The sequence below is a fragment of the Pocillopora damicornis genome, chromosome 12 (genome assembly GCF_964200805.1).
Source record: "Pocillopora damicornis chromosome 12, jaPocDami1.2, whole genome shotgun sequence".
NCBI lineage: Eukaryota > Metazoa > Cnidaria > Anthozoa > Scleractinia > Pocilloporidae > Pocillopora > Pocillopora damicornis.
The window spans coordinates 4,984,888-5,009,781 of NC_142681.1; the positions used below are offsets into that span (position 1 = coordinate 4,984,888).

At 37.2% G+C, this 24,894-nt stretch overlaps 3 protein-coding genes across 5 annotated transcripts in view; 1 reads left to right on the forward strand and 2 right to left on the reverse strand.

Annotated features, from left to right (window-relative positions):
- Window positions 1-2,700: 2,700 nt before the first annotated feature.
- On the reverse strand, window positions 2,701-13,102 carry LOC113673378 (acyl-protein thioesterase 1). The gene is made up of 10 exons (XM_027189780.2): window positions 12,822-13,102; window positions 10,045-10,076; window positions 9,259-9,324; window positions 8,771-8,818; window positions 7,334-7,404; window positions 6,903-6,962; window positions 6,491-6,606; window positions 5,582-5,624; window positions 4,248-4,369; window positions 2,701-3,747 (listed from the first exon to the last, which is right to left on the reverse strand). Exons 1-10 carry the CDS (start codon window positions 12,957-12,959, stop codon window positions 3,703-3,705), a joined length of 741 nt encoding a protein of 246 aa, XP_027045581.2. The 5' UTR covers window positions 12,960-13,102; the 3' UTR covers window positions 2,701-3,702.
- LOC113673377 (ribonucleases P/MRP protein subunit POP1) lies at window positions 13,089-20,012 on the forward strand. 2 transcript variants are annotated; one of them, XM_027189778.2, is made up of 6 exons: window positions 13,089-13,431; window positions 14,361-14,606; window positions 15,094-15,181; window positions 16,281-17,117; window positions 17,702-18,001; window positions 18,697-20,012. In XM_027189778.2, the coding sequence occupies exons 1-6, from the start codon at window positions 13,108-13,110 to the stop codon at window positions 19,695-19,697; spliced, it is 2,796 nt and encodes a 931-aa protein (XP_027045579.2). In that variant the 5' UTR covers window positions 13,089-13,107; the 3' UTR covers window positions 19,698-20,012. The 2 variants fall into 2 exon arrangements, with proteins under 2 accessions (XP_027045579.2, XP_027045580.2); XM_027189779.2 differs by having other exon boundaries at window positions 13,104-13,431; window positions 17,705-18,001.
- A 293-nt stretch (window positions 20,013-20,305) lies between these two features.
- The window catches only part of LOC113673376 (uncharacterized), a 34,692-nt gene continuing 30,103 nt past the window's right edge, over window positions 20,306-24,894 (reverse strand). For both annotated transcript variants that reach the window (XM_089188750.1, XM_089188749.1), the window contains exons 30-35: window positions 24,293-24,532; window positions 23,996-24,150; window positions 23,402-23,519; window positions 22,672-22,890; window positions 21,850-22,128; window positions 20,306-21,086 (exon numbers count right to left, since the gene is read on the reverse strand). In XM_089188750.1, the coding sequence (XP_089044876.1) occupies window positions 20,757-21,086; window positions 21,850-22,128; window positions 22,672-22,890; window positions 23,402-23,519; window positions 23,996-24,150; window positions 24,293-24,532 (1,341 nt within the window). In that variant the 3' untranslated portion in view covers window positions 20,306-20,756. The remainder of the gene's footprint in view (window positions 21,087-21,849; window positions 22,129-22,671; window positions 22,891-23,401; window positions 23,520-23,995; window positions 24,151-24,292; window positions 24,533-24,894) is intronic.

Here is a 24,894-nt window from a genome sequence, read left to right on the forward strand (position 1 = left end):
TTGCGTAATGTATTAACCCTTCTGACAATTTTACGTGACAAATAACCTGTACTGTTATATATCTAGACTTTCACTCAACAAAACGGACACCGTGACTGGTTGATTCTTAGTCACGTGCCCCTGATCAAATTCAAATGTATCCCGACCGGGATACAATTGCGTAGTTGTTGCCCGTGCGCACCATGTTTTTGCCATATGATTGTTTAAGGGAAAGTCTAAATATATAACAAAGAACTTAATGTATAGTCCCACGGGATCAAGTGTATACTATTACACGGTCCCATTACTTTGAGTTTACAGTTACCCTGAGGTTTGGTCAATTTACCCTTTACATGTTCATAGGGGTGCAAGGCTGGTGATCCGTCTGTGTATCACCTAACCACCTTAACTAGCTAACTAGCCCGACAGCGAAAAGGACTGGCGTATTTCTATGCTCCTTTGTCGCCGTTCGGTTGTAATATTATGTCTCTGGGATAAACTTTGGGCAACATATCAAAGAACGATTCAGAAGGAGACCGGAGCATAGCAGCCAAAATCTTACCTTTAACCCTTGGCTCGCCTGCAGCACTTAGTGCTACATTATTAGCGTCACGGCCTCAAAGGACATGTAGCGTCCCATTGGTTGATGTAGAGTTAAATGACGGTATACGATGACCAGCGTTTAAAAAGAGCATCCCAATCAAGCCCGTCTTCTTGCTCCTAAACAATGCTAACCGCGCATGGACCATTTTCTCCCTATCACCAGTATGCATATTCTCCACACTGCCCTCTGTAGAGAGAAGTTGCTCAGCAGTCGAGAGCGTCAATAGTTAGCGATCATTTTCATCACTCTCATGATCGTAGGTTCGATTGAGAAATAATTAGGTAACCACGGTGGACCTGGTTACTTCATCACACCCAGATCGGTAGACGAGAGAACTGACTTATTACCCAATGGCGTATCTGAGGGAGGGGCCCGGGCCCCCCTTATTATGGGTGAAAAAAAATCGTAGAAGGAAGAAAAGCTGGCAAAAAACCGGGCCCTTCTCCCTTGGCTCAAGATCTGGATCCGCCGCTGCTGTCTGCTTGATTGTTTGGTTAATGAAGTATGGTATAACTATCACTTATTGAATGAGTGAGAGTATCATGCAAGGTTTAATTGTCTGAATCGACGAATCAATGATAATAAGTGGATTTCAAACAAAACCACACGACTCATACCAAAATCAACAGAAAGATTGATTGCTTGCTTAATTGGTTGATAGATGAAGTAAGGTACAACGTTAACTGACTAATTGATGATTAAATTAATATATCATGAAAAGTTTGATTTTCTGAATTGATGAATTAACGATCGAGTGGATTTACCTGGTATGAAAAAAATTAATGATACATGGATTAACAGAAAGACTTTGATTGCTTGCTTCATCGTTTGGTAGATGAAGTATGGTACAACTATCACTCATTGGATAATCAATAGTCAGTGAAAGTATCACGCATAGTTTGATTGATAGATGGATTGACTGACTTAATAAATGAATGATTTAAGGTGATTCTACATGTCAATTCTATATACCGTAGAACGATGGCGAAAAAAGATTGATAGCTTGCTTGCTTGATACATGAAGTACGGTACAACCATCACTGATTGGTTATTCAGTAGGGTCAGTGAAAGTATCACGCAAAGTTTGATTGATGGATGGATTGACTGACTTATTAAATAAATGATTTAAGGTGATTCTACATGTTAATTCTATACACTGTAGAATGATGGCAACAAAGATTGATAGCTTGCTTGACAGATGAAGTATGGTACAACTATCACTGATTGATTATTCAGTAGAGTCAGTGAAAGTATCCTGCAAAGTTTGATTGATGGATGAATTGACTGACTTAACAAATGAATGATTTAAGGTAATTCTACATGTTATTTCTATACACTGTAGAATGATGGCAACAAAGATTGATAGCTTGCTTGCTTGATACATGAAGTATGGTATAACTATCATTAAGTGTTCAATCAGTAGAGCCAGAGAAAGTACCACGCAAAGTTTGATTGATGGATGAATTGACTGACTTAACAAATGAATGATTTAAGGTGATTCTATATGTTATTTCTATACACTGTAGAATGATGGCAACAAAGATTGATAGCTTGCTTGCTTGATACATGAAGTATGGTATAACTATCGTCAATTATTTAATCAGATCAGTAGAGCCAGTTAAAGAATCATGCAAAGTTTGATTGTTGGATGAATTGACTGACTTAATAAATAAATTATTTAGGGTGATTCTACATGTTATTTATATACACTGTAGAATGATGGCAACAAAGATTGATAGCTTGCTTGCTTGATAGATGAAGTACGGTACAACTGTCACTGATTTATTAATCAGTAGAGTCAGTGGAAGTATCATGCAAAGTTTGATTGGTGGATGGATTGACTGACTTAATAAATTAACCATTTAAGTTGAATCAACATGTTGAATCCATACACTGCAGAATGATGGCAAGAAACACTGATAGCTTGCTTACTTTGTAGATTAAGTATGGTATAAATAAAACTGATTGATTAATTAATAGATTGGGTGAAAGAATGATTCACTGCATACAGTCTGATGAATTGGGTTGATACATAATCATCATGAGTAGATTAATCCACAAAAACCAAATGATTAAAATATAAATGCAGATTGAGGGCAAACAGACGAACAAATTGATTGCTTGTGCAGCTATATGTGAATTTAATGCATGGATGACCTCTAACATCCCGTATATACAACAGTTACAGAAGGGAACAACACTTCATTTATTATAAATCACTGATTGTAGCTAATGACACAATTTGAAGAAATTTTTCCTAAGCAACTGTGTTGTCATTCTCACTTCATAAAAAGTATCACTTCTAGTTACAAGTTTATGTTTCTATAATTTACAATTACAGCTTACTAAAAAAATTCCTCAATTATGCAAGTTTGCAGGCACAAGGCCGGGAAAACATTTGAGGAAAGACAGGATACGAGTATCTTAATTTTTCATTTCAGTGGAGCAGGTAACGGTAGCCACTGCACACAAGAGGGAAAAATGAGGGGGACCTCTTTAAAGAAAGAGAGGAGAAAGGTGCTACAATTTGTTTTGATTCGAAGGGAAAGGGGCACATACAAGCAAAGTTCAGTGTTGTGAGGAAACAAATATAAAACAACTTGTGATGTAAAGATGAAGTGAAGCAAACATTCCCCAAATGAACACATCACTTTGCATTTTAAAAACAAGCTGGGAGTTGTTTTCAAATCGTACCACTGACCCCAGGATTAAGGACATTTAATAACTACCTGTTTTTATCACAGGCAGGCCATGTAAAATATCACATTAAAGTGGACGATTAAAAGAGGAATTCTTTGTCTATCCTCTCTCCACATGGGATGAACATACCCAAAATGAACAATTACTTTAATTTGTAACAGCTAGAAAATAATGCATTACTAGTTAAAAAGGCAAAGATTGACTGGACCTGCTGAATTTTAGAACATGCTATAAATCCTGAGGAAGAAGTATTTTGTTATTTCACAAACATACATACAGACATACATACATACATAATAGAAGTATTTATTTAAATATATATGTGTGTATGTGTGTGTATACATGTATAAGTAAATTGTACATATACATGCAAGTTGTAAAATGGAGAGGTAAGTATCAATCCAAATTAGTCAAATTTTCTAGGGTAAGACTTTAGAAATCCACTCTCTTACATCTTTCATTTCCTGAAAAGAAAGCCAAAAAACTTTTTACTTAACAAAGAAGGAGCACCAAAATAAATTTATCTCAACAATAAATGCATCTTCAAGTAGAAATACAATGAGAAGCACAAAAAAATAATAATTACAATAATAGCAACTAAAGGATTTTGTTCAATTTAATACCAAATTATCAGGGTCCAGTTGTATAAAGGGCAGATAAAGCTATCAAATGGATAAATCACTATCTGGCAGATAAGCAATAGCAAAACGTGTAGCATTATCCACTGTATAGAGTTTTATTCAGTAGATAACACTATCCAACCTTCAAACAATCGGGGCCAGATCTAAAATCATAAGAGAGCATAACTGGCCTTTTGGAAAGGTGATATTTGATCTAGGGAGAGAAAAGGTTAGGACATCATGTGACCATTTAGCAGCTGTGAAACCATTTCCAGTATGAATTACACCCACTTGATGAGCAAAAAAATAAAAGCAATAACTATCTCTTATTCATTTTTCCTCACCTGTGGACTTGAGCTGTGAGGTAATCCAGAGTATGATTTAAACTCATGTTTTGAACAAAGTTTATGTAAAACTTCATTTGTCTTTTGTCCAAAAGCATAAGCTACAATTGGGTCAGCCGTTCCTGCAGGAGAGAAATAGAGATTATTCCATGGACAGTGCCCACAAAGGATTTTTACTCACAAGTTGTGACACACATAAAAAAAACAACAACAACAACAACAATCAAGTGAGCAGAGCAAATGAGCGTGTTTTTTAATGCATTGCAACAAATGAATTAAAAGTTTACACTCTTTTCATGGTATAATGATTTTGTTTCATACATACTAAGATTTATTCATACTGACCAACAAATTTCAAAGACTGGAGGCTATTTCAGTGCAAGAGCAAATTTTATTATGAAAACCATCAAATTCACAACATGGAAAGATATTTAGTCTCTGCTGACAACTATATATTTTTTAACAAGATAATCTGGAATTATATATTGTGTTGCTATCATAAATCAGACACTGTAAAGAGTTTCACAACATCAGCCCTTTGTCAGAGGGAATGAAGGAATTGTGGGCTGTGCGTGTGTGTGTGTGTTTACATGCAGAAAATGGAGCTATGCTATTGGTTGGAACAAAGTTACAAGTGAGACAAGAATAAATTAATTGAATGAAGATTGTTGTTGATACTGCTGGGGATTAAGAGTGTCAATTTGAAAGTTAAATTTTTTTCTACAATTTGGCAGCTTTCTGCATGTGTCTGATTGGATGAACAATGTACTTTCATAGTCCTTTGTTTTTCAGATTGTTTGGTTGTGTATTTCATAGAAATTTTTTCATGGGCTTTTTTTATATGTAAATCACATTAGATATGAAATAAATCACACTATCATATCATACCGTTAAATTGTTAGAATATAAATGTACTATCCTATTTTTTACCCTTTAGAATATAAATAGGTGTAAAAGAAAAAACTTCAGCAGATAAATCTCTCTTTTTTTTCAGTCCTAAATTAGCCTATCAATAGGTAAAGGTAGTAAATGAAGTTTCCAAAATTTGAGCAAAACTTCCTTGGTACATTAGTTACAACCAGAAGCTACTAATTAAACCCTTTGACTCTCATGAGTGACCAAGACAGAATTTCTCCTTACAATATCAATGCAACATCAACCAGATAAGTGATGAGAATTAAGAAAAATATCAATTTGGGGATAATTAGTTGATCCAATAATAAATTCTCTGAACTAACATTATAAGAATTGTAAGGTGGACAATAAGGAGAATTACAAATTTGATCTGGGAGTTAAACGATTAAGAAAAGTACCCACCAGTAATGACAACTTACCATGACACTGAAGTATTGGGATGTCTTTATTTTCTTTAAGAACCTACATTTAGACAAAATCAGTTTCTTCAGAAATTGACCATAACAAGGTACATGTTGTAAGTAAATTAACAGAGAGACACTCATGACATAATTTCAATTTTCAAATAACTGATAACAAATATATTGCAAAATATTTCAAACAGGAATTTAGATACATAAGATGTGCAACATGAAACTATGTTACTTTTTAGTAGAGCTAAAAAGTAAATGTGGTTCATATTTTTTTTTGGTAATTTTGAAACAGAGCTCCCCCAACTGATTGTTGGCCAATTGCTCATAAGACTTTGGCAGACAGGCTCCTGACAAGCACCCAACATGCTACCAACAGATCAATTCAACAATACATAACTTAAAGATAATGTACTACAAACAGTAAGTGAGCTTATCAGTCATGTTCAACAACAGCCCATGGAAAAAAACACATTTCATCATATATTAGAAACAGACTCTCAAGCATTGCCAAGTCCAGAGAGGTGTACACTTTGCATACTTTCAGTAGTTGAAAAAAAATTCAACATGGGAAATGGTTGTCTGAAAACAGTTGGCTGACAGATGACCAACAGCTTTTTCAGGGAACTCTTCAAATTAATAACTTTTCTACCTAACAAACACAAGTATCCTGACAAACTAAATTGAACTAAAACTGAGGAACAAAGGTCACTCTACATTTTATTCATACTTAAGCATATAGTTTCAATGAGATTTGCAAAGTTAAGACAATTTTCATATAATACATTTGTACAACTTGTGGGAAAAGCATTATTCACCTGTGTGGTTTATACTAATGATAGACATATTCTGATCAGGAAAATCAAAGGTATTGAGTGTTTAGCTACCATGGTCTAAAATTACTCTACATCACTCTACCTCTGGAAAGGTCTTATGAAGAGGCAGCCATGAGCTTAGGGCCAAGATACCAGCTAAAGGTTTCTCCATGGTAAGAGCTGTATATAGCGCAAGAGCACCACCCTGTGAAAAACCACCTGGAAGGCAAGGCAACAAATTAAGAGTGGTCTACAAAATAACAGTAAATTAAGTGTGAATTGTTTCTTGATCTTCAATCCCTGATACCAATTCACTAAGAGAATAAGAAACGTAGTATAATTATAACACAGTCAAGACTCAAGTGGCATATCCTGTGATCAAAAGTACCCAGCTTCGTGTAATAACTTACCATAATTTTCTTCTAACTCATAATGCAAAACCCTCAGGTTATGCGAAATAGAGTATACAGAACGTGTGCTTGTAAATATATGTGTAGATAATGTACGTAAATTACCTAAAACAATGCGATCTGATGGTATCCCACTTTTAATCTCCTCATCAATAATTGATTTGACTGGAATAAAGAAAAAAAAATTCCTCATTGATATAACATCATACATGTTGAGATCAAAATGTTGAGCCAACACAACCCTCACACAGTGTACAGCACTCCAACATAACTTGTTCATAGTGCAACAAATGTACAATTTCAAAAGGGTTTGTGGTAAAACTGGTTTCAAACTATGTCAGTTTTCATTTGTTTAAGTATTATGGTAATGTATCTAGAACAAAGGATCGAGGGAAAAAAAACAAATCAAACATGTAAATAAATTTATCTAATTACCATCAACACATGCACTATGCATCTTTAGTTAATAGAACCACAATTTAAAGAAAAATTTTCATATCATTGTAGCCCCCTATGAGAAATGATTATGCACTCACTTCTTTCAGCAGCAGTTTTAATACCTTCTTCATCTTCACTTCCAGAGAAACTTAATGACCTAATATCAAACCTATAAGAGATTGAAGTATATAATCATGAAGTATATAAACCTGACAACACAGCCTACATAAAATATTATCTAATTATCAATTGGAAGCATACATGTGTAGTTAAATATTCCCAAAATGATGGCCATAAATTGTTAGACAAAACATAAAAATAACACACAGCAATAAAACAAAAGAACTGTGGATTGATAATTAACTAGATGCATATATGTGTTCACCCAGGCTTTCTGTTGGAAATAAATTTTGCTTTTTGTGCTAGCATTTGCCTAAGTTTTCTTTAATGCAATTATTGGTTTATCCTGTAACTGTTTTTTTATCCTGGTATGCCACAGATGCAAGTTTCTCACATATATATACAGAGCTGAAAACAGTATTAAATAAATAAACAAATTTTGTTATGTACTAGTGTGAAGACCCTTGGGGCAGGGTGGGGGGAGGTAGTGCCATATATAAAATCAGCTACCATTTCAATACTTATTACTAGACACTATTTTCAATTTTTTTTTTAGTATTGACTATATTAAATTTTGTTTTGCAGGTTAAGTGTTGTGGTGGGGTAAGTCTTTTGCCAAACAGGCTGTCTTCTTATGTTTTCTTTTTCTTGGTTGACAAAAGTTTCAGGCTGAGATAGCTTTTAATTATGAACAGCCCCAAGTGCTAGGGTGATGACACTTAACCAAAAGGAAACAAAAAGTCACACCAAAGGCTATTACCAGATGAACTATTAATTTTATGGGGTTGTTGGAGTGGTTCTCATGAATGTGTGAAATAAACTTTAGCATATTTTGTACTACAATTTGTTTGTTTCCATTTGGAGTTACTGGGGCAGTATACTTTAATGTTTTTAGGGTACTGAAAAGCGGACGTGTCTCTTTCATTTTAAAGCAGGAGGGAGTATATATATTTTGATCTTTTTGTGGGTTTAAAGATACAACTGATGCAGTATGAAGAAAATGATATCAAAAACCCTGTGCATTCACTATTATTTATCATTTCATTCTCACAAATTGACTTGCTTTGAAGTGAATCAGTTAATAGTCCTTCACTCTCAAACAAATTATCCAAATTTACTTCAGTTCCACAAACATCTACAGTTCTTGGAAGATTAGCTGGTGATAGCTAGTCATGTTCTACACTCTATTTTCAACACATCTTTTTGCTGTTGTCAACAATGATTGGTAAGGATTAGTTGTAATTCCAGTAATTACATGGTTTCATAATAGAGTAGCAAAGCCATTGACATGTCATGTACCTGACATGACATTCAAATATCTTGAAAACAAGGATAGCTACACAAGCAAAGGCAAGAGTCATCGCTTTTCATCCTACAATTTGGAACTAATGACCACAATTACACAGGAGACTTACCATGAAGGCATTCGGAACCCTCCATTCAATGTCACAGGATTGACAGGACTGGAAAATAACAAAACAGGACATTTGAGTGTGCTTCTTTAAGCAAGCAACTGAAGAACAAGTGATACACCTAGTGACAATGTGCTATTCAGGAATTTGGATATTCAACAGAGAGACTCTTGTACCCTTGTAATTTAATTTCATGCTGGCATCAATTTTTATTGCAATGGCCATATGAGAGCAGGGACACAGAAAATGTACCAAAATCCACCAAAAGCAATGGAACATGAACTTTTGAACCCACAGAAACACTGCACACATTTCCTAGGGGAGTTTGTGAAAAGAATGAAAGCAGCCTGAAATGCATCTCTACTACAATATCAAAGATCCTATATAGATTCTTGAAAAGTGAAGCAATTGACCATGAAGACAAACAGCATGGACAAAACATGCAAAGCATGGTTTCAAGAGCATCATGATTTATTATGGCTTGAACTTACGCATTGGGGCAAATGTATTTCACATGAGGTGCTCTTATTTCCTCAAAACCAGCACTCCAGCCAAGTCTAACAGGAGGAAAAAAGTCTTAAAATAATTATCACTTGTTCTATCCATAACCACATGTACCCTAGTCATAATCATGCAACCAAAGAAACATTTTTAGTAAGCTTGGCTTCATTTAGCACTTCTGTCCAAAACTAAATGCTTGAAAGTCTGCCCAAGTTGCTAGAAATTTTTTTCTTCACTCCATATTCAACATAATTATGCTACTATTTACACTTGCTTTCATAAACTTAAATTAATGGCTTGATGCCTACTGAAAGTACAAGGAGCAAGTACATGTATTTCATAAAAGCTAGTTAATTGAAATGGATTCTCCATTACAGAGAAATAAAGGAGAAGTACAAAATGTACACCTCAGATTAAGGTTCATCACTCCAAACAAATAGAAGGTAGATAAATACTGTACAGTCATGAAGCTGGGTGCATTTAACACTTTTAGAGACCTTCCTAAACTGATAATATTGGCCATTATAAGCGGCAAATATTTGTTTTATTTTTTATCTGACTCACAGAGTATCAACAAGTTGAAAGATCACAAAAGAGTGTTTAGCTTGAACTGATTTATAGTCTGGGCAGGAAAACAAGATGCTAAACACATAAAAGCATCCCCTCACCTGCCTAAAATCAATGCACTATAACACATGAAGCTTGTATACATTTCTTCAATAATCACATTTAACCATAAAATAGAAACAGTCTCAGAACATCAACATTTGTCTTACCCAGTGTCTCCAAGCCCATGAAGAAATATCAACTGAAAAGAAACCAAGGTTTAGTTTAAAATTTGTTATCAGATCTGAAAGGTCACAAAGAAAATTCAGCAGAATTCTTTTTGCCTTCAATTTTATAATTGGATGCTCTGAAGGGAAATAACAGAAAGAGTCTTTTGAACAAAGGAATAAAGATTTACTTTTATTAAAATTTGACCCTGGGTTGGTAATGTTGGCTACATATGCACCCATATGCACCTTTGAACATCTGGGTTAAGGAGAAATGTGACCCTTTAAGGCAAAACAGACACTAATGGAAAACTGTTCAAATGGCAAAAACGCATGGATGACGATTGGTTAACAAGCAGTCCTTGAAGTGTTTGAGCAGTTTGCCTAACCGTTCAAACAGATGAATTATTTGAACGGTTTGGTCAGCCATTCGAACAGATGAGTAAAAATTTCGAACAGACGGGCAAACCATTCAAACAGGTGAATAAATTATTTGAACAGTTTGCTTAGCCATTTGAATGGATGAGTAAAAATTTTGAATGGACAGGCAAGCCATTTGAATGGACAGGCAAGCCATTTGAATGGATGAAAATATTATTAATCCGTACAATTGGTTGTACAATATGTTTACCAATCATACAGATGATTAAATTGCTTAAACGGCATTCTAAGCACATCATGGAACAGGCAATGTTGCTGTGTATTGTTTTCATTTCATTTTTCGTTGTTGTCAATTTCAAGGCCTTTATTCTCAAGATCGAAAATTGAGACTATTTCAATTTCTCATCAAAACAACATTTTAAATCATTGTCTGAAACTACTGAATATCTCATGAAAGGTGTTTGTCATCATAGTTTAAAATGACAGCTGAGTTAATCTTTTGTCTCACAATTTAGTCACAAAGATGTGGATCCTGACATTCTGACTACTATACTGAATAACTGTAGAGAAACGACAAGTGCAATTTTCTTCTTTCTGAGTCTGATTGAATTAGCTTAGATAAGTAAATATTTCTACATGATGTCTCCAATAAGCAATTTTCCACAAGCTACAGGTCTACATTCTTGTAAATATAGTTGACAGTCCCATTAGACATTTGAGGCAGTTTGAGAAATCATTGAGTCAGGTTTACCTTTAGTCAACAAACACAGACACAAAAGCTTTGCAAAACCAACCTTCTACACACCTCGTTCATTTAAGGAGCGTCTTCGTTAATTTTAAAGATTCAAATTGTACCAACACAAGAAGTTCAGAAAAAAAATGAGCTATGTGGATGAAGCCCTCTCCACAGTCCCTCATAAACACCACTGCTCTAAAAGTACTCATCAATGTCTTAATAAACTTTCAAATTAAGTTCCTACTAACATATTCCAATTTGTAGCCAGTTGTTACAATGGACATGCATTTTTTAATACTGGAATTTCAACCCTATATAATTCTATTGAAATATCTCTAGCCATTCCCCCAGTCCAAATTCTGAGTTAAAACATTATTCCTGTCCATTAAAAAGCTTGAGTATATTCATACATGTACATTTACAAAGTCAAATGCACCTGTCTTAGCCAACATACCATACCATCCAATGTGTACATTATGTTGTAGTCCATGCATAAGTTTTTGGACGATATGATTTAAAACTACATGTTGTTTGATTTCTATTTTGCTTTTGCATTATGTTCTGGTCTAAACATGAATTTTGGGTCAAAATGATGAAAAACTACTTGTAGTTTGACTTGCATTTTGTTTTTAAAGGGATAAAGAAACATTGAAGGAAAGTGTATACATTTAGAAAACTCATCTGAAATAACTCTTGCCAACCACAAGTTCAGGTACTAGCATCCTTGAAAATAAATCATTTAATGTGGCAGCCATTTCCAATAATCAACTATCAATACCAAAGTACACTGTGATTTCATATTCATATTGTCACAAAAAATAGCCTATGGTTGGTTTTTATGGGTGAAGAAGCTTTGCAATAAGAGATGTTTGAAACATACTCTGTTGTCATTCAAATGAAGGCATAATCTACATTAATCTAGGATACATTGGATGGTTTATAGGACCTGTTTATTTTGCATAGCTGAGAAAATACATATTGTGTTTTAGGGATCTGAACCGATCTTGTTTATAATGACAATTTTTTTCACACATCTTAGTTTGTCCTTAGGGCTCCAATACATGTATGTAGAGAGTGCTCGTATGAGAAAATTATATCAATTTTTCCTTGTTTGTTGAAAAACGAACCATTAAAGAAAAAAAAACTGGTAGAAACAAAAGAATGAATTATGGAACAGCTGGACAAGGCGGAAAAAACCCTTGCATATTCAGCCGGCACTTAACTTTGATTATCTCGATTAGTAAACAACATCTCAAACACATTCTGAGCCGTATGAACTTTGATTCGTCCCTCCTCACGAAACTTTCTTTCGCTCATAATGCACCCAAACAACATCTTTACAAATCTCAATTCTTCCAATTTAGAGAGAAGCAAGTGTTCAAAATTCTGTAGAAATGAATCATGTGTTTCAAGTCCTCAGCTGCGAAGGGCTTCGTTAAATTACAACGATAAGGAGATTTCACATTAAAACAAATTTGGATTTTGACTCCTCGAATTTCTTGACTATCATTTTAGCCTTTAAACGACAGTTTAGGTGAACTAGCAAAAACCTGAAACATTCCCTCGTACGTGCTCAGGAAGATTATAAATTAGCTTTTAAAATACGCCTTAATATGGCTGGAAAAATAAATGAGATGGTAAAGAGCTTGCTATAGCTACTCACCGAAGCCGTATGTTTGGCGGTTGCTTGGACTATTATGGGTGCCACGAGCGACATCTCATTGGAACCAACACAGGATAAGATGAAGAAGCCGGACAAAAGAAGAAACAAGCGATAAGTGTTAAGGAAGAATGTAAACATTCAACGAAAACCGCAACATGTGCTGAAGCTGCAAGAGGAGTGACTCAAGTTTTATCACTGCGCAAAGTGTCCTCACATTTGATGACATTAACGCACAGTATCACAAACAAAACCGCAAACCTAATTACTGGCAGATTCAGAAACCAACATGGCGTCCTCGAATGCACGAAATAGCACAGAGAAAGAGCGAATAAGTCGGAAAAGAAAACGAAACAGTAGTATTCCAGGTTTTGCACCAACTTCATCGTCAACACCTGCGGTAAACTCTCAAGCTCCGAGATCAATTAACGTAGAACAATTCGCTGAAGCTCGCGCATTGGAAATCAAGAACATGGTAGCAGCTATCACAGAAGCTGACAAATCTAAAGGGAAGCGTGTGTTTCAAACCCTACCAAACCACATGAGGAGGAGAGCGATGAGCCACAACGTCAAAAGAGTGCCTGCTCGTCTCCGGCAACGTGCTTTGTATGAGGTAGGAACGAAAGGGCAATGTCGCCTTATATTTAGCATTGAGCTTTAGAAATGCTGGTGTTTGTGCACGTGGTGTTCAAAACAAGGAAGTCTGCAATGCTGCATGGGCTTTTTTTTTTTGTTTTGTTTTGTTTTTTCATCAGGAATTACCCGACCATAGATCTCGATGAAAGGTTGTGTTTGAATTTTGTGACTGAAATATTGTGTGGTCGTGAATGCAGCCTCAAATGTAAGGCATAAGATTCAGCTTCTCTAGGATTCAGTGGAAATCTTTGCAGGCACGTTTCCATTTATTTTTTACCAATATCCATGAGTGTCTGAGCAGGAGCTACATGGGGTTAAACATTTAAAATTGAGTCTGTATACACCAGGGGTAGGGTTCCAGGAGTGGTCAACTGGTCATAGAGCTGTGTTAAAGGAAGGGGGATACCTCAAGGAATAATTAACAAATAAGGGAGGGGGTAGGAATGATTGAAAGGGTGGAGTGAGATAGCACAGGAAATATGAGCCCATGAGGAAAGAGCTAGGAATGAGAGGGAAAGGAAGTGAAAGGGTGAGTAGGAGATGGTAGTGAGGAACAAAGGAGGGAAGACTGGGGGCTAAGGTGAGGAAGGCATGAGAGGAAGGTATGGGAATTAGTGGGTTTTACTCCTTCCTTCCTTCCTTCCTTCATGGGGAGGAGATACAGCAAAAAGGAGAAGGAAGGAGTGCAGAATATCCAAACAACCTATGGAGAAAGATGAAAAATAAGTTAAAAGATTTCTACAAATTACCTATTATTTCCATTGATTAACAAATGAATTATTTCATTCTTTTTTGTGTTTTTGGAAATTAAATACCCACAGCAAATTGGGATCCTCAGGAGGACCAAATTACTAGTCTTTTAAATATGTATATTTAGAAGAAACTGATAATCACCTTGATCCCTAGATGCATAACTCAAGCAGTAAACCTGAGGGGCAAAAGAAAAAGAGTAGGTATCATCGCCGTCGGCCCAAAAACCTGCTTGAAGAATACACTCGTCGGCAGCGTAAGCATGTCTGGCTTGAAACACACATCTGGCATGCAAAGCGCATGAAAATGATTGATACTTGGGGTTACAGGCTTGCTGATCATCCCAATGATAAAGGCTACAGAGCAAGTTATAGAGCTACTAAGAACAACTGCATCTTACAGGTAAACACATCTTTGGATGAATGAAGTCTTGACCCTTTTAACTCTATTTCAACCCTATGAGTATGTTTTAGAACAAAAGGTGATAACAAAGAAGTAAAATATCAACAATGGGGCTATTGTTTAAAATAAGACTAAATTGTCAGAACTAAAATTAGACCTAGTACAAAAAGGAATATTGATATTTTAGGATCTTGGAAGTTAAAGAGTCAAACATTAATTTTTTAGTCTCTATAAGCATGGTGGCATGCATGTCAGAATTTACCACAGCTTCAGTACAGTTATCAGACTTGAAACAGTTTAATTTCCTTAGGAAGGATTAGCAGTTCATTGCAGGTTTTAAACTCTTGACTGGAATGTTTTTCCTTCACCACCTTAAAAATACAAACAAATTAAAAAAAAAGACATAACTGTGTCAGCTAAGTAAGCCAGTGCATGTTTGGTTTACTACAAATATATAAAATGAACATTTCCTTCATGTGTTTGGTAGGATTTGTCTTATTATGGATGCATTGAAGTAGTTGGTGTCCAGCACCAGATTATCAAGGCAATGAATCACTTGACAAGTCAAGAAGCAGGTTTGTATATTGAATACATTTAGAATGTTTCTGAGCAGGTATAGTAAAATAGATACAAAAAACCAGCAGAAAAATAAATAAGCTATTTGCCAGTCATGGTTGGTCTACAGATCTTAGGAGTATAATGGTTGGTAGGTGTCTATCTCAACGGGAGTTGAGTGAAAGTGTATGGTGTCTTGTGGAGTTTATATGAAATAATTCATATTTGTACTGCAGTTGTAGATGAAAGTGGAAATGTGATCATCGCAGTAAATTTTCCAATTTAAGCAATTGGAAAGAAGAAGCCTGAAAAAAAATCAGGGCTTCAACGGGATTCGAACCTGTGACCTCTGCATCGCACCGGTATCGCGGAGGTTACGGGTTCGAATCCCATTGAAGCCCTGATTTTTTTTCAGGCTTCTTCTTTCCAATTGCTTAAATTGGAAAATTTACTGCGATGGTCACATTTCCACTTTCATCTACAACCGCAGTACAAATATGAATTATTTCATATAAACTCCACATTATTTCACTGCACGGGAAGATATGAACTCAATAAATTGACCTTGCTCCCAATGTGTGGCTTCATAGCTCAGTTGGTAGAGCATCGCACCGGTATCGCGGAGGTCACGGGTTCGAATCCCGTTGAAGCCCTGATTTTTTTCAGGCTTCTTCTTTCCAATTGCTTAAATTGGAAAATTTACTGCGATGATCACATTTCCACTTTCATCTACAACCGCAGTACAAATATGAATTATTTCATATAAACTCCACATTATTTCACTGCACGGGAAGATATGAACTCAATAAATTGACCTCGCTCCCAATGTGTGGCTTCATAGCTCAGTTGGTAGAGCATCGCACCGGTATCGCGGAGGTCACGGGTTCGAATCCCGTTGAAGCCCTGATTTTTTTCAGGCTTCTTCTTTCCAATTGCTTAAATTGGAAAATTTACTGCGATGATCACATTTCCACTTTCATGTATGGTGTCTTGTGAGGTATAAACCAGTGTATTGATTTAATTGTTTTTCTCCATGAAACAACTGACAATAATTATGGTATCAATGAAAAACAAGAAAAAAATTGCTCTTAATTGTAAATTCAATCTTCCTTTCTCCAGGTCTGACCTTTGCTGCCAAATATTACTTGACAGGCAAGCGTGAAGGTCATCTGATGTTGTACAAACTGGACCAGTTCCCTCAAGGAGCAATTTGTCCTGTATCTTTTCTTTGGAGGCAAATGAAAACAGCAGACACCACAACAATCACTGAGAATATGCAACACAGAGAAAATGATGAACTGATCAAGGAAATTGTTGATAGTGATAATGTAACAAACAACCACAGCATGGAGGCAAGTGATGAAATGCCTATGAATGAAAATACGAGTCAGTTGTGGGTCTGGTGTCATCCTGCGAGTTTCAGCTCAGTTTTTGAGGCAATAAGTGAAGCTTGTAAGTCTGTTGGAAGAACTTCAGTTGAAAAAGGAAGATGTTTTCCTGATAAAGATGACAATCCTGATCAAGAAACTCAAAGCTGTAATTTTGTGAATGGTTTTGAGCACCCAAAGTTAAGGGTTATTTCTCGTCGATATGATTTACTACGGTTACGTCTTACAGGACCAGAATCACATGCTCTTCTGACAAACACTCTAAAGTTATCTTCTGGAACATCTCAAAAACATTGTGAAAGTAAAAGCAACAAGAATTCACAAAATAATGCAACATTTATCAAAGACAAGGGTGATCATAAGAGGACTTCAAAATGGTGGGAGCAGATACAAAATAACCCAAGTGATTCAACAGCTCAAAGTTTATTATGGGAGAAATTAAGGAAGGTGTCTTCACCCTCAGTCCTTCCTTCTGGGTGTGTCATTGGTTTGACTGTTCATGATCCACGCCTTTACCTTCCTGGAAAGAAAAAAAACATCATGCAGGCTACTGAGGATAATGATTCTGGTAATATCTTACTGTTACATGGTTTACACTAAAGCATAGGAGCGTGGAATCCAAAGGTCTGAGGTTTGATTCCTCATAAGGACTCAGAATTTTTTCTTTGTCCCACGCGAAAAACATCTTTCTTTAACTCTTTAACTCCTAGATCAAATTTAAAATTCTCCTTACTTAAAACCATACAATTCTTACAATGTTTGTTCAGAGAATTTAGTATTGGATCAACTAATTATCCCCAAATTGATATTTTTCTTTATTCTCATCACTTGTACAATATCATCTGGTTGATATTATATTGATATTGTAAGGAGAAATTCTGTCCTGGTCACTCATGGGAGTTAAAGGGTTAAAGGATTTAGGACCTGTGAGAGGTTTTTAATTAGTTCAAAATGTTACATTTGTTTTAAGTATATTAGTGCATAGAAGTGAATAGTATGCAAAGAAAATCATTGTAAATTTTCAACTAAGATTAAAATAATTTATAGCTTAATATTCTAATTCAGGTACCTATATGCACAGATCCCTTAAAATTCTCTTCAATATGTTACATATTTTCCACAGAGTTTTTAACTGGCATTCTTCATTCACAGAAGATTCAGACTATTGTGCTGAAATAGCATCTGCACCTAGTGAGATGATGAGCAAAGTAGATAAAAGTACGAGCAAGCAGCCATCTTTTGAAGATCTCATGGCCAACTGGCCAACTGATGTTGCAGGCTCGCACATCTGGGAGGAGGCAGTTTGTCGTGAAGTGAAAGAAACAAAATTGTCTGAGCAGGATTTGAACCGAAAGAGATCTGCGCTCCTAGTTCCAGGCTCCCAGCTGGACTTGAAACCAGATGAGATTTCCCACATTCCTTTGCTTCTCATACAGCAACCAGGAAGTCCAGGTTAGGCTCTCTTTAATACATACATGTAAGTTGCCTAAGAGTGACTAGTGTCTAATTTCTCCCTAAAATCTCACTCCTGAATCAAATATGAAGGTCAGGAGAATAAAGGAATAATCACTAAGAAAATAAACTCTTGATTCTTAAACAAATTATCTTCGTCAGTACCGTAGGAAATGTATAGAGAACATTATCAATGGAGAAAATACATCCTGATGGTAGGATGAAAAGGGTGAAAGCAATTAGTTAACAGGATTTGGCCAATATCAGGGACAAGGAAGTAGTTGTTAAATTGATCACAAAAATAAAATAAAATTAGTAGAGCTCTAAGAGTCAAGAGTGTCGCTAAGAATAGAAGGAAAGTTTGGGTAGTCCACTGGTGCTGGTGACTTCCTCTGTCAAGAAAAAAGAGATATGCATGATTTATATTATCACAATAAGAGCAACACTCCAAAACCCCAAACAGGATACGGATCGGCTTTGTTGGAATAGGATAGAAACGACTGCATTTGAATAAATCACTAAAACGTGTTTTTTAATGTTCCATTTTAATTATTTGTGTCAACGCTGTGATTTTTACCTTCAACTTAGAACGTTAAGGTTGAAATATAGGTATAAGAACAACACGAGTACTCTAAGCTAAAATTTTCGTATTCTAATGCCTTAAATCTTAACGCAATGTCCCATGCATCTTTCAGGTGACTGTAGAGATGGTGCTGGATACGGGAGTGGCTGGGACATTATCCTTCCCTGTGGATGGGCCATGGCATTCTGGATGGCATTTGTCTACAGGGGTGCGAGAACTGGGGGCCTCCGGGAGAGTCAAACGTTAGCCCTTGAGCAAGGAGTGCCGTTCTTTCCAAATGATTTCCCTGACACTCCCTCAGGACAAGCGTACAATGAAAACCTGAAAGCGGACGGCGAGGCCCAGTACGGCCGATACCCGCCAGCGAAAAGACCTAATTACGACAAATTAGGTATCAAGTCGCCCTTTTGTCCACCTTGGAAAGAACTTGTCGAGGACTGGAGTTTGTCTGAGCCTGATTCTGGTGGTAAAGCAGTTGAATCCACAAAGACCGTTGATAGAAATATCGAAAGTAACACCATAAAAGTCGAGTCGTCTTCAAACGACGTCTCTTTTTGCAAGCCCTTTTACGTGTTGCGATCTCGCTCTAAACTGGCTGCTTTGCGGAACTTTGTTTTGCGCGGCAAAACAAAACAGACCAAAGGTGAAGGCCTCAAGGATTTTGTCACAACAACTAAAGCGCCTTTGCCGATGAATAATGATTTGTCTGCCATCGTGAAAGAAGATGCCAATTCTCTGGTATGCGTGCTTGTGCGGATGGTCGGTCGAAACGTTCCCACACCCAACTCCACCTTAGCGATTCCTTTTTCTGAGGATATTACAGGATTCACGAAATGTAAAGACACGTCCAGCCCCGTGGAACCTCTGCACAAAGGTGTGCTGGCTCGCACGTCTGGGAAGTCTTTGAGGAACTTATGCAAGAGAGAAATCGTGGGATTTGTTTCATCCGGACATTTCTCCCTCGCCCGTGGATGTGGGTTTGGGATGGGATTTTGTGCTCTACCGGGTCTTGTAAATTTGATATCTTCTACAAGTGACAGAGGAGAAGTCATGGTGTTAGTGAGGAGTCCGACCACTCAACAATATAGATGTGCTCATTTGACGATTTTTTAGTCTAAATTCATTCGGTGTTTACGCTGGACACAGTTGTATTTAATATACAACAAACTGAACCACTCAAAACCAACCTTTAGCTGAGTGCCATAGTGATGTTTTTAACGGCAGTCTTTACAAGCCCATCTATTTGATGGTACGTCGGAACAAGTTTTGTGTTTTGTCTTTAGTCTTTAATTCCGTTTCAGTTAGATTAAGCTCTCATAGCTTTTGTTTATATCAATGTCTTAAGCTTCGGTTAGAGTCACAATGGAAGAATTGAAGACCTCTAGGTTCATGAAACATCAATAAATGTTTTCGTGTTCTTGTCATAAATGAGTCTTGAACACTAGTTTGAAAAAATGAAATGCGACTGCTCTTCGTTTTCTTACCCTCCACGGTGGATTTCAGAAGAAAATGAGAATGTTTATAAATCACAAGCACAAGGGAATCGACTTTATGAATATTTTGTTGTAATCGGAGAGAGTTAATTCTCAACCTCGCAATTCTTTACTAATCAGGGCGTAGGGTGGTCGAGTTACAGACTTCCCAGTCCCCATGACAAGTCTTTTAAAAGGCATCAGAATCAGTTACATGACGTGTCAGTTGAAATAATATTTCTATTAACATTACCCTAGAAAAGCTTTTTTATTTCTTTTAAAAAATTGATATATATTAAACTCTCCAAAGATAGACCCCAAACGGGAAGATATCGCTATACATATACAAATGAAGAACATTATATTTCAATGCAATTTTGTTTGAGCACGATGATTCAAGAGCCAGCCCTAAAGTTTTGTATGCGAAGTGGCCTTTCGTTGTGAAATTGATACGCTATATCAAAAGTGGTGCGCATGCTCAAGAGAAGATTAGACGTATAGACTGACTGCTCATATGGACTTCATTCCTAAAAAAAGAACTTTACAGGGGTTCTCTCGGGACTAAGGTCCATAGGGGAAGCTCGATTTCTTAGTACGATTCTCTCTTTTAATGATAATACGCCAAAGCCGTGAGAATAATGGGTATGACTAGCTACTGGAAATATAACTCGATTTGTTTGTCGATCGCTTGATATTTCTTTCATCTCTTGCAGTAAGGAAACCCGCTATAACCGCTTTTACATTTGTCGCATGCTCGACCAATCACGTTAGGTCGGCACACACACTGTCCGCCGAATGGCTCACAGCTCGTTTTTGTAGCTCCCAGGCTGTCGCAGTTGCATGATAATGCACCGCTGTTGAATCGAGTTGTGAGGATAAATGCAAAGCGAAGGCAGAATTGCGAGGTAGATTCTTTCAAGAAAAAGCTGCGTTGTCCACAATCCTGTATAAAATCTTGCGTGATATCGATGGGTTTTATATCCAGAAGGGATGGTGAGAAGGACGAGATTGGAACCAATAACACGTAATCCTGAACGAAAAAAAGGTAAAAATCAGCCTTTTCTTAAGAAGTCGTTCATAATAGTATGTCCGCTATACATAAGGCTTAAAGTTGTAAGCACTCTGCTTCAATTGCATGAACTAAAAATTGAAAGAGTCGCTTACGAGTTTTTCTAAGGGTCATTCTCCTTATTCATAAAGGGACGGGCACCTGACTCTCCCTATCACTTACTTCACCCGGACTTAATCAAAACTAGTAATAAGTGGACAATAGCCTTTTACTAAAAGTTTCGGTCCATATTAACCTCAAAATGAGCCTGTGCGTAGCGAGAACCTCTATAAAGCGGAAGCGGACAATAAGATTGAGCGCTTTAGTCGCACGAAAGCTAGACTAATGTGCATTTCATCTAATTGTCGAAAGTTATCGAGGATTGCTTTAGCTTCGTTTCACTTCGTTAAGTGAAGAGACTAAAAACTTCCACCACTTTGTCAACCAATCAGAATCAAAACCAAAACCAATCTGGACTAAGTCACACGCGTTTTCCCGCGCTACGAGCAGTTTGCTTGTTTTCACTTTGAATTCCCATTGGCTCTTTAAGATGTTTTCCTCCGCTCTGATTGGCTGTTTTAATAACTTTGGTTTTGATTTTGCAACACTCAATCAAAATGCACTCTAAGTAGCAACTAGTGAGTGGCAACTGTTCAGAGTTACATAAATTCGCTCAAAAACAATAACACTACAGGCTGTGAATTTGTCGGACAAGAAAGAAGACGAGTCACATGTGACTACTTACAATCCATACACCTTTGTCCTCAGGAATAGCTATACTGACAAGTATGTCATTCTGTCGCCCAATGTAGATAGATTCACGCATACCCTCCCTGTACTGTGAGGTACCTATGGCTCTGCAGCCCGATACGTGAGGGCAGTAGCTGAACGTCAGCAGCGTGGACGCAGCGTTCTGTCCACTGACGACAACTTTTCCCAGGAAGGAGAGGAAGTTCGGCTGGTAGAAATGCACAATGACGTAATAGCGACCAGTTCGCGCTCTTCCATTGATGTGAAGAGTTTTCTAAAAGCAGAAATGAGTTCATGACGTTCAAAACAGATTCATCATTTCACTGACATGACCACTTCTTTACCAAAATGTCGACAGGATCTGATCAGATCTGAACCCTCAATGCCTGTGTAACCTGCATAAATGGCAGAATTATTGCCTAACGCGTAAGATAAAGACTGCCGCTTTGAAATTTTAAAGGAATAATAGCTTAGTTAGCGACAGAGCCGCCACAGCGAGGGCCTCTCATCCTTACTTTCTCCGAGTTTACTCTTAATGTCTTTGAAGACACGCTTCGATTCGGATTAGTAGCCAACTTGCCCTTCAGCTAAGAATCTCCCCTCGGCTGCGTAAAAAAAACTTATGCGTCTGGATGTGCTTCGATCTGAAAACCTTACATCATTCATCATATTTGCTTCTTTTTCAAAATTTTTTAAGAAAGAAACAGCTCTGAATCTTTTCACTTTAACATTTAGATACTACCTTATTCCACAGTAAAGATATTATGTCGCAGTCCAGTGTAAAACCTCTTCATTATCTCTCTATTGAAAGCATTACCTCGCCCACTTTCAGGTGCTTCAGTCTCGCCCTCCTATCCATGATGTAGTAAGGGGCTTTATCGCCACCGTTCAACCTGTCTTCAGCCTCTACCTTAACGGCATCTTTCGGAGTAAAATACGTTGACTGTACACACGAGAAACCGTTACTGATGCACTGTGTTGCTGGTAACAAGAGCTTCTGGGTCCATTTGGCGAGAGGAACAGCAGTAATGAAGTCCTAAAGGAAAACAGTCAGTCAATTATCTATATCTATGTCTCTACGAATCTTACTCTTGGCCCAGTCATTCGTTGTTCCTGAACCTAGCAGGTGGTTAGTTCGGACTCTAACAAGTGATTGGAATAAAGGAAAATATTAATGGGATTAGTTGATCTAATGCCAATCGCTCTGAACTGACATCATTATAATTGTATGGCATACGGTAAGGACCACATCTCATTACTAATGAGATATGGGGTGTAAAAGTGTTAACTGAGGAACACTCTAGTGATGAGACGCCCACATTCCTTAACTATTGCAAAAAGTCAAACCATTCACTGTACAATGAAAAAATTTGTAAGGTCTGAATCATGTTTCAACGGACGAAATTTCGAGAGTGACAGGACTTGTCCTAATATTAATCACTTCCACTACTATGCCTAGCGGACTCACGTATGACGGACTGTTCGTCAAGTAAACACAGCGGAACTCCACTTTGTTTGAGAGCCACAGATGGTCTCAGCAAACTCACCAAAGCGATTGTTAACGAGGTTGTCATACTGACGGTGGTTTCTTCCCTTTGACTTGCTGTGAATATAGCAACATCATGGTTCTTGTCGATAGCTACTTGTCGACAGCCAAAACGATATCTGCAAATAAATAAAAAAAAAAAACGGAAAGAGAAAACGCCCCCTTTGATGTTGCACATTCTCTAACATGATCACCTCGCTCGATTTCGCTATGGCTTAGAAATACCTCAAGTTCCGATAGAGAACGCTTCTCGGGTCTTGTTTGAATAGGTTATTTCTAAGAATTGATTTCGTATCACGAAAATATCCCTGAGTTGATAAATTTCGTACCTCCCCTTCCTTGTATGCCTGAAAGTGTACTTAACTTGTAAGGAAAATCTATACTTTGACCGCTCTAACAGTCAAAGAGTCTAACTTCTAAATTGGCGCAAATGGTTCGCAGGAGGCAAGTTTCACACTCAACAATAATCAGGTCATAGAGGGCTAAGAACCTTGCTGCTTTTGAATGGAACTTGAAGTGAGATAGTTGCTCACTGGGAAAACAATGAAAAAGTGGCGAAAAGAAAGAAATCGAGAATTACATTACTGCATCTTACCTGCAGGAGAGAATGCTCATTTGCGCTCTTAAGATTTCAGAGCCAGTTTTAACAACCAGAGCTGAGACTCCTTCTTTATCAGAATCGTGGAAATAGCTGGCCAACAGGACAAACTGACCTTGCATTTTAGACGGTAAACTGAAGGACATTTCATTCTGACGATGACAGAAAAGTCATATTTACAAATAAATCTATTGGAAAGACTCTTTCCTGTCACAGAGCCCAGAAAACCTGAGTCTGTATGCCTGATATTTGAAACACTCAAACATCTTGGAACCATGACGGTTATGAACTCACCCTAGAGTCAGTCAGAATAAGCCCATGGAAGGGAATATCCGTTACTCGTCGGTTTCTTCGTACGCCACCAACAACCGAACTGTCCTCTGCTTGGATAGTCACAAACCCGTCTTGTTTGAGGCTGGGGAAGGCTAAGTGAGAGCAATGGCTATCGTCCCCTCTAAGTTTACAAGGACTAAAGACGTTAACTTCGAAGTTCTTCGGTTTGTAATATTCCTCTGGTAGTAGCACCATGTAGTCCTATGAAGAAATACAGAGGTATAACGTTTGTGGACCTTGACTGACTACTTTCATTTGTGTGGAAATTTTCAGAAATTTGTCTAGTGCCTCAGCGTATTCGAGAGAGGAAGAGGTGCCAACTCCTTAATATTGTTGGTGTGCCGGATGAATAAATCTTGGCTCTAAGGCACTGTTCTCTATTCTTGAGTACAGTGCCTCTCTCCTGGAAGAGCTATACTTGGATTCCAGCTCGGAAACGAGATAAGGCAGCCAACTGTTAAGTCACCTAAAGCAAGTGGCAGTGTTAAAAGTGATATATTTTTATACAATCAAATTTTGCACCACGTTGGCAGGCAATATTAAAGTCAACTTTATTCTACACT